Genomic DNA, 16,061 nt, shown 5'->3' with positions numbered 1-16,061 from the left:
AGTATTTAACTGATATAATCTCAACTAATGATATCATGGTGCATTGGACAAGGACGATGTGTCAGCATTTTGTGTGTGTGTGTGGAAACAATTTGAACATAATAATACATTTTATTTTAGGTGCCTTTCATGACTCTCAAGGTTACTGTACAGAAAAGAATAAAATCAAAGCAAAAAAACACAACATAAAAACAGGGAAGCAATTTTAAAATAACATAAGCTCAAGGGCTTTAGACTGTATGCTGTCCTAAACGTGAAAATATCCAGGGAGTCAATGTTATGGATGTCCGGTGGAAAGGAGTTCCAAAGACTGGGGGCAGTGCAGCTAAAAGCTCTAGATCCCATGGTGGTCAGCATGCAAGCTCACGTTGATGCTTGATTATCAGTTTTTGCTTTGTTTGAGAGAGGCAAGTGGAAAGCTTTGGTGACTTCAAATTGTCAACATGGGTATTGCATTACATCACATATGCAATAGTATGCAAAGTTCTTCATTAGGAACCATTATTCTGCTTTCCCTATTAATGCCTTTTTCCACAGCAAGTTTTCCTCAACACTTTTTGTAAGATGAGTGAAGCTACACCTTTGTAATAGCTATGATTTTCCTGTATTTGATTCGTAAAGACATTTGCTTAAGTGCAATGAAGCATTTGCTCTTCTGGGATTAATACATTTGATGAGTGGGTGGTTCTGACTCTGCAGCACACTGTGTAATGATGAAGATAATGTGCACTGCCCAGTATGTGAACATACATCAGGCAGATTAACACTAACTAACCTCTGTGTGCTGTAAATTGACCTGTAGGCCTCTTCAAAAGCTTAAGTTCCAACCACAGGCCCTTCTTATTTCATTACCTGAAGCATGCATATAATTGGTCAGTTTTATGACTGCCTGTGTTCTAGCATAACAGGGAAGCCAGGTCAATACACTGATTGCGCATTCAGGAGAGTAGATCTTGTGGTGTGAATGACATATTGTTAGATTTTGTAGCAGCTGTTAGTCAAAGATAGAATCTGGGGGAAAACAAGCTGTAGATTAATTAAGATTATTTTAGTGATTTTACATTTCCACTGCTTAGCTTAACTTAGCTGCTGATTATGTTGATATACTACACACCGCTGTATAGTGCTTTCATGTGTGTGATGGATGATGTGTCCTCCTCAGTTGCTCTGACTAGCTCGACTTTTAGCTTTTATCTGTAGGGTCAGCATTCACAGCTCAGATTTCCTCCTTCTTAGACACTAAAGAAATCCCTATTCATGCATATAAGAATGGTTTCCAGAATCCACACTTAGCAAATGGTCAACCTGCTTTTGATTTGTGCACATACAGTGGGGAAAAAAAAAGTATTTAGTCAGTCACCAATTGTGCAAGTTCTCCCACTTAAAAAGATGAGAGGCCTGTGATTGACATCATAGGTAGACCTCAACTATTGGAGACAAAATGAGAAAATAAAAATCAGAAAATCACATTGTCTGATTTTTAAAGAATGTATTTGCAAATAATGGTGGAAAATACGTATTTAGTCAAGAACAAAAGTTCATCTCAATACTTTGTTATATATCCTTTGTTGGCAATGACCGAGGTCAAACGGTTTCTGTAAGTCTTCACAAGGTTGGCACACACGGTTGCTGGTATGTTGGCCCATTCCTCCATGCAGATCTCCTCTAGAGCAGTGATGTTTTGGGGCTGTCAGTGGGCAACACAGACCTTCAACTCCCTCCAAAGGTTTTCTATGGGGATGAGATCTGGAGACTGGCTAGGCCACCCCAGGACCTTGAAATGCTTCTTACGAAGCCACTCCTTTGTTGCCCTGGCAGTGTGCTTGGGATCATTGTCATGCTGAAAGACCCAGCCACGTTTCATCTTCAATGCAGGTTTGCACTCAAAATCTCACAATACATGGCCCCATTCATTTTTTCATGTACACGGACCAGTCGTCCTAGTCCCTTTGCAGAGAAACAGCCCCAAAGCATGATGTTGCCATCCCCATGCTTTACAGTTGTTATGGTGTTCTTTGGATGCAACTCAGCATTCACTCTCCTCCAAACACAACGAGTTGTGTTTGTACCAAACAGTTCTACTTTGGTTTCATCTGACCATAAGACATTCTCCCAATACTCTTCCGGAACATCCAAATACTCTCTAGCAAACTTCAGACGCACCCGGATATGTACTGGCTTAAGCAGGGGAACACGTCTGGTACTGCAAGATCTGAGTCCCTGGCAGCGTAGTGTGTTACTGACGGTAGCCTTTGTAACGTTGGTCCCAGCTTTCTGCAGGTCATTCACTAGGTCCCCCCGTGTGGTTCTGGGATTTTTGCTCACCATTCTTGTGATCATTTTGACCCCACGGGCTGAGATCTTGCGTGGAGCCCCTGATTGAGGGAGATTAGCAGTGGTCTTGTAGGTCTCCCATTTTCTGATTATTGCTCCCACAGTAGATTTCGTCACACCAAGCTGCTTGCCTATTGCAGATTCAGTCTTCCCAGCCTGGTGCAGGTCTACAATTTTGTTTCTGGTGTCCTTCGACAGCTCTTTGGTCTTCACCATAGTGGAGTTTGGAGTGTGACTGTTTGAGGTTGTGGGCAGGTGTCTTTTATACTATTAACGAGTTCAAACAGGTGCCATTAATACAGGTAATGAGTGGAGAAGTGGTACAGGTCTGTGACAGCCAGAAATCTTGCTTCTTTGTAGGTGACCAAATACTTATTTTCCACCATTATTTGCAAATAAATTTTTTAAAAATCAGACAATGTGATTTTCAGATTTTTTTTTTCTCATTTTGTCTCTAATAGTTAAGGTCTACCTATGATGTCAATTACAGGCCTCTCTACTTTTTTTAAGTGGGAGAACTTGCACAATTGGTGACTGACTAAATACTTTTTTTCCCCACTGTATGCCCAAGGATTACCCACTATGCTCTGCGTTGAAACGGAACCCACACTTCAGCAGTGCTGTGAAGTTTTCTGCTGACTACAAGAAGAACTTCTACTTGACCCTTCTAACACATTTCCAAGCCAGTGGAGATTGTCTTTGATTGGGAAGGCATGCTTATTCAAGAGGAAAATACGCACCACAGAGACACGAGTCACTCTCTGTGTGGAAGAGGGCTTTTAGATCAATGTTCTTCCCTGGAGAGTCGCTGACTTTTTGCACAAACAATAGCGCTACAACAGTGATTTTTATTATGGGGAGAGAACAAACTTTATGCTCAGTGAGAAGAAGTGCATGAGAGGGGGATAAAAATGTCATTCTGTGAACTTTGCGAACGTTGGACAGGCCTATGCTATGCAAGTTAAAAGTTTATAATTTGTAAAAGCACCAGAAATATGTGTTTTACACAGGATTGCAGTTTGAAGATGTAGCCACTTAGATGTAGCCAGATAAGATAAAATAAGAAATGACTCTTTCCCCACTTTAGTTCAATATTGGTGTATTGCATAGCTATTTTAGTGTGATTGGTACTCATAAATGAGCATAAATGGAGTTTGAAGGCAGCAAAGTTATAAAAAGCGTTTAGCCCAAGGCACAGTGCAGGAGCACCAATTAGAACAGAAATGACTGATGACTGATCAATATCATGATAAAAAAAAATCAAAGGGTATGAGTAGTGATCCTAACTGTTTTTGATATGTTAAAGTTACACACATTTTATAAGCTGACAAAACACAAGTGTTGTTGCTGATGAGTGTGTGTGTGTGTGTTTGATTAGATGCTGGATAAGCTGAGGGACCGCTGGATGAACACGGGCTTGTGGGAGAAACTGGAGGAGCGGAAGGCTGTGATTGCAGAGCCACGTGGAGGAGCCAAGAGCGACTTTGATGAGCTACTACAAACATACTACGAGGCCATCAAACCGAGTGGATCCAGAGGTAGGTGACAGGACACTTGCCTCCCATGCAGCAGTCATGTGGATCAGGTCCACCTTTCTAAGAAATCACTTGTATTCAGGTCTTTATTGTATAATGATGATGCTTAATGATGGATTTATTTGATTCGTCTTTGCAGATGGAGCACTGCTGATTGCTGTATGCAGAGGGAAAGTGAGTGAAGGCCTGGACTTTACTGATGACAATGCTAGAGCAGTGGTCACTATTGGCATTCCCTTCCCCAACATCAAAGATCTTCAGGTAAATTTGTTTTTATATACTTTTATGATTTTTAGCAGTTAAATATTCCAGGAACATCCAACGTTCTTGTTACTGTTAGTGATCTTTTTTTCTTCTCAGGTTTGTTTATTAGGTTTCAATAGTATTTAGTAATAAATATTGGTCCAATGAAACAAAAAATAGTAATTAAACAATTATAATTAAATGAAATTAAAACAGTTTTGTAATAATGAAATAAAGAAATCAAATAAAAGAAGGACTAATCATGTACATCAGTTACTCTGGGATGGTAAAGGTTATACTTTGGAGGTGATGCGTTTAAAAGGAGGGACAGTAGGGCAGTAATTGCATTCATGTCAAGATGGGACCTAATACTGTCAAGATGCTATAAAAATGTTTAAACCAGTTTTAGTACAAGGATGGATATGACCGGAACATTTGCATGCGTGGCAGAAGAAATTGGTTATTTTTTTGTTTAAAATTTCTAGTTACAGCTAAATTTTCATTGAATGTCTTTGCAGTTACAAGTGATGAAATGAAAATGCAGAAAAATAATAATATTTGGATATATGGGATAAGCTGCCCAGCAGCTTGTTGCAATTAAATTCAGTTTTTGCAACAAAAAAAAAACACTTTCCTGCAAAAGAGTTGTCGCATAAGTTTTAGTTTATCAATTATAAAATGTTGTTTTTCCATTTCTAATTATGCTTATGTTGTAGATTCGGGACCATCGGCTATCCTGATGTCTTGGTAATCTGCTGATTGCGATGTTCTGTTCATTTAATTTTAGTTTCTTTCCGTTATACAAGAGAAAAAATGTTTGTTGATGGTCATTAGATATTATTGCCAATTACTGTTTCCATAGCCACCATACTTTGCACAAACTTTCTGAAACCTTAAAACGTTTGTCACAAAAAACCCTTTGGATTAAAACATACCTAATGATAGCAGGTTGCATTGCAGTGGGGAATAAACGATTATCAAGCTCGAAGACCATCTTTACTATGCTTTTATGGACCTCCAGTGATGCAGCCCAAAAAAGGCCTTGAAAAGAACATCTTCCCTTATTTTTTTTGTTCCGTAAAAATTTCAGAGTAGTTCTGCCGTGCCTGATCTGTCCTTAGCAGATAGTCCTGACCTTTAAGTTCCCCCTCTGTCCACCTTTCTGTCAGAGTATGTTGAAGCCTCCCTAACTATGTCTGTCACCATGAAGACATGTGCAGATGATTGATGCTTCCTAGCCTTCACCCTAGCAGAAGCTGTTGGTACAGTGACTGCTTTACCTCTGGGGAAGGCCTTTGATTTCTTTTCACTTCTGCTTCACTGGAAACCGATTAGGTTTGCCATTTGAACACGATTTTCAGGTAGGCTATAATCAGGATGCTTGTTTAAGGCTCTCTAAGCATTCCTGCCAAGCAATGAACTGATGGGCGACAGGGGGTTGCTAACAGAGTTCTAAAGGCTTCTGATGTCTCAAATGCTGTGCTGTGTGCTCAGCAGCACTCCAAAGATGTTTGCTGCCCTGTGTCCTCTCACTCTGTCCCCAGATCATTTAAAATTGTTCAGAGACACTCAGGCTGGCATAGGGGTCGACATGCGGATGGAGAAGGGGAACCATGTCATGCTTTTTAAAGACCGGCACACACAAACGGACAAATGCATAGATCTTTTAACTAATGCTAGCGCTGAGTTAAACGAACTCCTGGTTAATTGCTCCTAGCTTCAATACTGAAATACTGAAATTATTTTAGTATTCATAACATGACCGTCATAGAAATGTTGGATTTCGACAGGCAGATATGTAAATGGTTACAGGTGTAGTCTGATTAGACATTGGGACTTGCCACAAGATGGCATGAAAGTGCTTACTCCGCTGCCCTTCAAAAAGGCTCTCGAAGGCAGCTTTTGGGTAGTGTACCTCTTTGTGAGCGATGACCACTAGATCTAGACCACATGCATCTATGGCGCACTCAAAGGCATTTTGGGCCGATACAGAGTGGAAACGTATCATCATCTGTAACGAATCCAGGTTCGAGAATAGAGGCCTTGTTGTGAGTGCTTCAATCCTATCTTTGCTGTGGAGTGACACACTGCCCCAACTGCTGATCTGTTGATCTATGGAGCTACAGGATGCTGTTTGGAATCTTAAGTTGTGCAGTTTCCCCCCAATAAACGTATCCTTTTGCTCTAATTTTGTAATCACTTGTATATCGTAATTACATTCACACATATGAAGTTGATGCGCGCTTCTCATAGTCTGCAGTTCGGACAGGAATGTGCTGTGATAAATCCTGTGTTTTTCCTGTGTGGTATTAAGCTGCTGTGGGGTGCCTCTGGCCTGCTGAGGGTGTGCTGGTCAGAAAGAATGATGAGGTGACAGTCATGCAGGGGGGTGACATAGAGCTGACACTGAACCCTTGAGGGTTCCTGGGGTCTAGAAGATGACCCCATTAGTGTACAGTGAACAGAGGACACTGACACTAATGACTGTCAGAGTGCAGTTGCTTCTCTGCCCACAGCCATTCTCACACACACACACTTTAACTCACACTCTAATGCTTTGCAGTGGGCTCTCACAGGTGCAGCTGGTGCTGCCACGCTGTGACCAAGCTTAAGGGGGTCACGTTTGTGTACTTTCTATCACAAACGTGTCTTTGCAACTGCACACCCTCACTTTTTTTAAAGACCCCGACCACATGCAGATGTAGGTTTGGTTGTTTTACATTAGTAGAGAGTGTGCTGTCTCGTCAGATAGAAAGGGAATTAGACTACCATTAAACAACGCGAGGATCACTTTTATTGCTCTGTTACAAGGCACAAGATCAAAGGTGAATTTTAAGTCTGGAGAGCATTGTGAACTTACATTGGGTGTAAAAATAGCTTTGAGAGAACACGAGTAAGAGAACATTTGTGTATGTGAAGTAGTCAGAAAGGCAATAAAAGGGTTGTTCCAGCTGATGGCATGTTTAAGTGAGTAATGGATGACTTGTGTTAGTCTAAGTGTGTTTTGTAGAGATGGAACAATTGACCAGCTTTGTATTGGTACCAGCCAACGAAGTTAAGGATTCTCAGTCACAGGACACTGCAGTTCCTTGTTCAGTTAGTAAAATGATCTGCTGAACTTGCACATGGCTCCATTAAAAAGTGTTGTATGTCACTTAATTCAGTCTAGCTTTTAACATTTTTTGACTGTATCTGACTCAAACTCAAATTGTTTTTGAATTCTTAAAACTAACGTGCCTCGTTGGGGAAGCATGGTAAAGACTTGTAACACAGTTAATGCACTAACCATACATCACTTAGGCCAGTACAATGAGTACCAGACACAGCAGAGCTAGTGACCAAAAGTACAGCAGCAATGTTCCAAAAGGTACAAAGTGATGGATGTTTTTTAAAGCTAAATAAGCAGCCTTTTTCAGTTGTGTCTACTCTGAGCTTCACAGTGCAGCTCTTTACAGGCATTTTTAAATGTGGTTGATTCCAAAAAGCAAAGTACATTTCTTGATGAGAGACAAAACACAGAGCATTACAGACACTCTGCATGATGATGCATTACTAAAGTTGCCTGGTATTGTTAATGTGGCATCCAGCCCTGCTCTGATCAGTATTGGCTCAAACAAAATCTGATCAGTTCATTTTTAGTTAGTTGAATAATCATGAGTGTGCTGGAGAGGTTGTTTATTGTTGCTGGATGTTTTTAGCAGACATTGATGTTCGGACAAATGCAGTTGTGTTAGGTATTGTAATTGATAGAATCAAATCAGTTCCCCATGATGCACAATGTAATTTTCTTGCATTGCGGTATCACAGGTTTCCGATGCCTTGATACACCCATTTCATTCTGAATGCCAGCACATTTTTTCACTGCAGTTTCTAACTAGAACAAATAATACAATACTATACTATACTATACTAGAACTATAAAACTATACTATAAAGGAATATATTGTAGCGATAACACAAACCTTGTATTTGCAAAATTGCAACTTTACTGGAAAAAGAAACATTAAGAAAGGAAACACCTTAACATTCAATGGAAGTCAATGTAAAAAGTTTTTATTTCAGGTCATTTTGGAGCCTTTCTATTGGTCCATTCTTCAGATTTTTCATACAATGTAAAGAACAATTGTCAGATTTTTAGTTTGAAAAAGTTACAAATAAGTATACAGGGGTTTATTTTTGTACTATGTACTGTATAGGGCTATAAACTATAACTATACCAACTAAAACTATAACAATCTAGTACTTTGCTTACATTTAAAAAAGCCTATATATTTAATTCAAGATTTCTTCAATTTTATACGCCCAGTTTTTTAACTTGCATTTGAAAAGCTAGTGTGAGGCATTAAGATTGAAGTCAGTTGGCTAAGTACACATTTAATGTGTATATGCCAGTGTTTATGCCATGTAATCTTCACACACGGGCCGAGTCAGCCAGCAGTAAGGGTGAGCCACTTTGCTGTCAGCACAATTGCCCAAGCAGACATGGTGCACCAAGATTTCAGTGACACAAACAAGATGGCTGAGACCGCCAAGGGTGCGTATGCGCACACAGCCGGTCAGCCGCGAAGCATGCCTTTCAGTCAGATGTCTGTTTTTAAGGATGAACAGGTAGAGAAGTTGAAGCAGACACAGGAGTGGGCTATCCCCTGACATTTAACTAATCCCTTCCAGCTTGCGGTTTCTTGCACATTTAAGAGATTTGGCTAGCAGCGAGAATTGGCTTTTTCACATATGCAACCTGTCATGTCAGATCGAGTGTTGATGTGGTACAGGGAGGTGAAGGGCCTGATGCTGAAATGGACCCTGATTGGATTTAGATGGCATCGGCAGCCTCAGGCTAGCGGCCTTTTCTCTGATGACAGGCTCTCCATCCAGATGCGTTTAACCCTTCTGGTGGCTCTGTGAGACTGCGAATCATGTCTGAGTCATATTAACCATAACAAATTGTACCTTAGAAAAACAATGCCCATATGCTTATAAATATGTCTTTATAATTAGTATTGGAATATGAGTAACCCTCTGTGTGATCTGGCAGTCATTCAGGGATGAAATGGGAATAGAAGGACATGGCTGATGTGTGCAGGGAACAGGCTGTACCTGTGCTGGTCATGGCCTTGCACAGCTTTGGCTCTGAGTGGGTGCTTCTGGACACACGGTACCTGTCACAAGCAGTTAGAGGCCCTCGCCGACCTGTCCCATCCAACGGGAGCTGAACTTTTCACTTGTCAGCTCAAAAAGGTTAGCACTAAAAAGTAGAGTGATGGGTGAAAATTGATGGATACTACCTTGGCATTTTTATGGCAAGGCTTGTGTCATCCGATGGCCCTTCCAGTCCATCCCCTTCCCCCTCCCCCGCCCACAACAGAATGGTTCAGTGAGTGTGGGCAAAGATTTCTGAAGGCTCTTCAGGCCCTGGGTGTCATCTTCAGGGGAATCTTACCCTCTGCTGCTCGCCATCTCACCCATTCAACCTGTATTAATCCAGTTAGTTCTTTGCGGGTGACCAGATGACTGCGCAGCCGCCTCATGCCCAGGTGCTCTTTAGCTTTCTCTGGCGGAATAGAGGTTATTTGAATGACTTTTTGAAGGTCAATGTCCTCTGCAGTGCCTACTCGGTATGGATCTATCTTCAGACATCTGCTCTAACCAGATTGCTGATTTGACTTGAGTTGTTGTGGTAAATAGGTTGCATCGTGGCATCTTTTGTTTAGTCTGGCTGTTTGTGGTTGTTAGTTTGGATTGTAAAAATAAAGACAAAGACAGCCATATATAGCCATTAGTGTTGGACCCAGATGGAAATTGGTTAGCACATACATACACCGTAAGGAGCAAACGCACACATACAGTGAACGGCGAGCACTCGTGCCTGAAGCGGTGAGCAGGGTTATGGGCCTTACTCCACAGTGGCAGCTTGCCTAGCCCAGGTATCGAACCCACAACCCTATCATCAGCACCTAACTACTGAGCCACCCTGCATTTACTGAAGGTGTTTCTTGTATCTTTTGTGTTTCTTAATCTTTATGATTACATTCAAGTGAATTGGGACACTATGTAAAAGCTCTACCCTTAGAATCTGAGTGCTTCTTGGATCCTCTTTCCATTGCGGTGAGAAATATCACATAGTATCAGGGGGCAAAATAAGCTCAGAACCTTTTGCTTTTCCACTTAAAGTAACAAAGACCTGGAGGAGCAAATGTATCTGGTTAAGTTATGAACCCGAAACACATACAAACAAAAAATGTCTATTTGGTTTGGATTACAGGTTGAGCTGAAGATGAAGTACAATGACCAGCATTCCAAATCCAGAGGCCTTTTACCTGGAGGCCGCTGGTATGAGATCCAGGCCTACCGAGCCCTAAATCAGGCGTTAGGAAGGTATCTATAACAAATTTGTAAATTTTTTGTGAGCAAATAACATTTGTTGGATAAAATAATGCTTTCTACAATGTAAATGTGCTGCATTTATAATGAACCATACTTTCCATAGGTGTATTCGCCACAAAAACGACTGGGGGGCACTTATTCTAGTAGATGACCGTTTTAGGTCCAATCCCAACAAGTACATCACAGGTAAACTAATGAGGATAATGAATGTCTAGCTATCACACCAGTGTTGTTTTTGTCTGTGTCAAGTTCATATGCTCAACACTAGATGGCGATGTTGGTCTTTTACTAGGTCTTGATATGTCAGCCAATGGACAGTTGCCAAAGAGTGTGTACATAAGGCCTGAGCTCTTTTACATGTAACAGTAGAGTCAGAAATGTGTATTACATGAAAATATATACTGATAGTTTACATGTAGTGGTCAGAACAAGGTCAAAAATACATGCCACATGAAAACCTATACAGATAGACCATAATGTGGTGGCATGGTTATGGAAATACAGAGCAGGTGAAAATGGTATATTGTTTCTCTAACACTCTGTCTGTCCCTCTGATCTCTCAGGCTTGTCAAAGTGGGTGCGTCAGCTGGTGAAGCATCATGATAACTTCACTAGCGCCATGCAGTCCCTGGAGTCCTTCTCCCATAGCCAACAGGGGGCAGTGCAGAGCCACATGGAGGAGCTTGGTCACATTGCCCCTGTATCTCCCAGTGTCACAAAGACTGATACATCAGCTTTATTGTCCCCTCCTGAACCCCAGATTTTGCCCCAGTGCTTGACCTCTGAGGTTCAGACTTCTGTCCTTTCTGTCAACAGCCCTTCCGAAACAGGTACGTGGCCTTTGACGGAAATGTATGCATTTTTAAATTATATGTGCAAACATTGTTTCTAAAATTTCAATCAATACTGTTTTTGTTCATACTATATTTTTATATAGGATGGTTTGATTTTACTAAAAAAAAGTTACCAGGCCAGATTCCTGAAAATCGTCTGTGACTGTATTGCATTCAAAATGTGCTGCAGGATATATAAGTCTTATTCATAAAGTTTACATGTAGCCTTAGTTACAGTCTATTAAAATAGAAATGATGATTGGTTTATGCATATATATATATAGAGCAAACAGGAGTCGAGCACTGAAACTGCACATTTATCTGGGTGCTTTTATCCACGTCATTCAACTTGTCAAAGTGGATGAACGTTTTTGCTACATTTTACACCACATGGGGGGGTGTAAAATGTGGTGTAAAATGTAGCAAAAACGTTCATCCACTTTGACAAGTTGAATGACGTGGATAATGTGCAGTTTCAGTGCTCGACTCCTGTTTGCTCTGAGTTAATGCTTTTAATTCTTTTAAGTCATGGCAGAGCAACATGCAAATCAGGAAAAAGAGCAGTAGCTCCAGATTTAACAGAACCGGTAAACCTTCAGTAGAACTGATGGTAATCCTTGTTTATGAAAGAGACAACAGTACTGTGACACTGTTTGCTCTTAGCGTCATTGTAAATCGTCCTTTATGAATGTCTTTATGAATCTGGCCCATTGTTGTGCTTAGAGTCTTGTTTTGTGAGACAACATTTTTGTAATTTTCTGTCTTTATTTGATATCAGATAATGCCAGGTTTAAATCTGCCGCTACAGGACATTTTTTAATTATGTAGCTACAATTATATAATTACATAAATTATTTGGTAATATAAATTAAATGTACTGCAAATGGACACTGTCTATACTTTTATGCAGGGTTCAGAAAAATGATTAAATTCTGAGCTAATCCAGTGTTTTAAACTTTTGGTTTTTGCACTGGCAGTACAAGGTTACTAAACCTAGAGACAACGGACTATAGGTTGAGTCAAAATAATAAAGTTAAAAAACGGAAATAAGACATTAATGAGAAGCCAGTTCTAGTTGGCTTGTTGTGAGTAAAAAAAACCTCATCAGTGAAAGAAACAAGGCTGTGTAACAAATTAATGTTTCTCTTCTGAAACAGTTCAACTGTTTTGATTTTGCTTTTGGTTCCATTAGAATTATCATGAAGCCTTTTTTTAATGATCCCAACTAGATTTTTTTTTTAACTAGGGGTAAGAATTGTAACAATATTAGGATTGTATATAAATATAAGCATTGTAAACTTAAATGGTTCTTGGTTGTACCTGTAATCGAAACCTTTAGGCTATACATCTTGGTTTCACTGCAATGTTTGTTAAAAAACAAAAAACAACAAAAAAAAAAAAAAGTCAGTCAAACTTCATGCTCTTACTTTGGTAGAACATCCCTGCAGAGCTGTCATGCTATAGCCAACAGGTCATCAGTCCTGTGGATGGAAGGCAGCTTGGTGTTTTGTCTGCTTTAACAAACCAATGAAACATTACCATTACCTTTTAAGGTTAATTTAGTATGTTTGAGCAGGGAAATCTAATCTACTTAGTCTTAGCACCTGTACATGTACTCATTTATGCAGTGATCTGATCGGCCGATGTTGGGGCAGCAGTGCTGTACATAAAATCATGCAAATATGGGCTGACAGCTTCCAGTAATGTTCACATCAGTCATCATTTTGAGCATGACATAACTGCTGATATCCTAGGATCTTCATGCACAACAGTCTCTAGATAGAAATGCCTTGGCCAGACTGGATTTGAGCTGACAGCAAGCTACAGTAACTCAGATATCCACTCAGTACAGTTGTAAGGTACGCAGAAAAACATCTTGGAATCGTGGAAGAAGACCATGTTGGGTTCCGCTTTTGTCAGCCAAGAACAGAAAGCTTAGGCTGCAGTTGGCATAGGCTCACCAAACCTGGACAGTTGAAGACTGGAAAATGTAGCCTGGTTTGATGATTCTTGATTTCTGATGAGGTACACAGATGGTAGGGTAGGGTAAGAGTTTGTCAACAACAGCATAAATCCATAGACCCAACCTTCTTTGTGTCAGTGGTCCAGACTGGTGGAGGTGGTGTAATGGTGTGGGAAAGGTTTTCTTGACACACTTTGGGTGTGTTAAATACCAATCAGTCATCACTTGAATGCCACAGCCTGTTTGAGTACTGCTTTGAGTACCATGTGATTAACTCTCTGGAGTCAGCGAGTATCTTGACACATCTTCATAGCCTTGTAACTCCGAATGTGAGTCACGTACGATCTGTTAATGAGATGCATTTGAAAGAGTGGGCTTTACAGATTCAAGAAATTATAGATCCATATTTGTGTGCTATATTGTCGCAAAGATTTAGAACCCTCACATTTGAGATGCTGGTGCGTTCATATACTCTAGAGAGTTGATGGCCAAATTGACTGGTCTTTTAATGACTACTTGCATGGTGATGCACCATGTCACAATGTAACAGTCCTATTAAACTGGTTTCATGAACATGACAATTAAGTGGAGTTCAGTTTTCTTTAGTGGCCTTCCAAGTCAACGGATGTAAATTGAGCAGAACAAGTTTGGGATGGTAGAATGAGAGATTTGTAGTACATAAAATGAAGTCAACATGGACCAGAATCTCAGTTATGTGTTTCCAATATATTATTGAATCCATACCATGAAGAACTGAAGCTGTTCTGAACATAAATGAGGCCCTAACCAGTATTACAGTTTTTGTAGTTTTTGTGTTCAGTGGGTTTAAAATGCTCTTGGACCAGAATTGATTACCCCTTAATAATAAGTTCATAATTTCAAGTAGTATACATTTTTAATGGATTTCTTTTCACAGCTTTTTTATGTATATTAAATTACTTACTTTTGTGTTTTGTTTTATGGTAGGTGGCCAGATGCTTCCACAGCATCCATCTAAACCAGTAGCCCCACAGTGTGATGAATCCAAAAAGTTACCCACATCACGATCCACACTCAACCTTTTCACCTCCACTCCTGTCAATACCCGACTGAGAACTCCCATTTTTAAGTCAAAGGACTCCAAAAAGGATGCTAACCAGAGTGCATGTTCAGCAACCAGTAAGAAGGCCACTGTTCCAGCAATTGTTCAGGAACTAACAATTGCTCAGGCAGGAGGTGTTACTGAAAATGGACTGAAGGAGATTCCATCTGATACTCCTCCTCAACAGTTCGACCTGTCTCCTGTAAGGACAGCCCCTGGCTGCACCTCAGTCAGTGTTGCAGAGCCTGAAGATGGAGAAGAGCCGGACCAGAGTATGTTCTACACCCCAGAGCTTTTTGATGAAGAGGAAGACGAGGAGTCTACAATGGTAGACGAGAACAAAGCTCCACTTGAGATTGAACGGGTCACTCGTTCATCTAGCGGAGCCACTGATGGACATCCTATAGACTTGTTTAGCTCTGAGCAGGGCCTGAAGAGGACCGACAGTGCCTTTACTGATCTTAAGGGCAACATTGAGGTTCCTAATAGTGACTGTGTTTCTCCTAACAGAGACTGTGTTATATCTCAGAGTGTGGCAGAGCAGGCAGGGGTTAGCTGTAAGATCGGCAGTGAGGACAGGTCTGCAAGACAACAACAGCGGAATAGCAAGTCACATAGGCTCTCCAGGTCTAGACAGAAAGCACCCAGCAAACAAGCTGCAGCAGGTAAAATCACTGCCCACTTCAGCTATGTCTCTCAGAGCGGTCAGCCAGACATCATCACACTTGATGACTGACTAAAAAATCAAATTGCAATGTGCACAAATGATAAATAAATGTATGTTTTTTTAAAGAAATAAATGTAGAATAATTGAGTTCATCTATAAGGTGGGTGTCAGTTTCTAGCAGCATAACACAATATGGACTTGGTGTCAGTTTTTCAGACAAGAATTAAGCCTAGTCAGGCTTAATCCTTGTATGGAAAAACTAGATAACTACAGTTGTCAAAGGATGTATTGGCAAGAACCTGGTGATTCGATATTTACATGTTTTATGTTTTTTTTTTTTATTATGATTAAATTTCTTTGGAAAACTATGATGGTATAAAACACATTTGAATTGAAATATGATTTTTTTTTTTGCATATCAATATTTTCTTACCCCTAGTTGTCATGAGTTCCAATTTTACCAACACCAACTGATACCAATTAAAAAAAAAAAAAAAAAAAAAAAGAATTTGCCCCAAGGGACAACAGTTAAGTCTAAACTTGCACTAAATTGCTGTCACTGGTGAATCACCAGAATCTAGGTCTAGAAATCTGGTTACAAGTCTTCATTGGATTGAACACAAAGATATTGTTGTTTTTGCAGCTCAGTTAATTTGAAACTATTATAAGCGTTAGCCAAATTGCAGTATTGAAAGAAAATTACTTGGTGCAACTCAAGGTTTGAAACAAATCAAGTCAAGTCAAGTGGGTTTTATTGTCATTTCACCTACATACAGAGTATACAGTGAAACGAAACAACGTTCCTCCAGGACCATGGTGCAACATAGACACAGTGCATACAAAACACAAGTGCAACACAACACAGTACAGACAGAGAATAATAAATAATTGGCAGTAGTGTGCAAATTATGCAGTGTGTAATAAATATTGAGTCCAGTGAGGTAGTAAAGTTATTAGTGCAAATGCTTTGTGCAAAAATGCTTCCTATTTAAATGGTTGGAGAGAGAGAGAGAGTGTGCAT

General features: G+C 40.2%; 1 protein-coding gene across 1 annotated transcript in view; it reads left to right on the top strand.

Moving 5' to 3' along the window:
- The window catches only part of brip1 (BRCA1 interacting helicase 1), a 39,123-nt gene extending 23,783 nt beyond the window's left edge, over window positions 1-15,340 (top strand). Inside the window, exons 15-20 of the mRNA XM_072691953.1 lie at window positions 3,713-3,872; window positions 4,009-4,130; window positions 10,375-10,487; window positions 10,600-10,682; window positions 11,060-11,326; window positions 14,259-15,340. Coding sequence (XP_072548054.1) covers window positions 3,713-3,872; window positions 4,009-4,130; window positions 10,375-10,487; window positions 10,600-10,682; window positions 11,060-11,326; window positions 14,259-15,109 — 1,596 coding nt within the window. The 3' untranslated portion in view covers window positions 15,110-15,340. The remainder of the gene's footprint in view (window positions 1-3,712; window positions 3,873-4,008; window positions 4,131-10,374; window positions 10,488-10,599; window positions 10,683-11,059; window positions 11,327-14,258) is intronic.
- The last annotated feature ends 721 nt before the right edge of the window (window positions 15,341-16,061 follow it).

This window comes from Salminus brasiliensis, chromosome 11 (assembly GCF_030463535.1).
Source record: "Salminus brasiliensis chromosome 11, fSalBra1.hap2, whole genome shotgun sequence".
Classification (NCBI taxonomy): Eukaryota; Metazoa; Chordata; class Actinopteri; order Characiformes; family Bryconidae; genus Salminus; species Salminus brasiliensis.
This window is presented reverse-complemented; position numbering and strand designations above follow the sequence as displayed.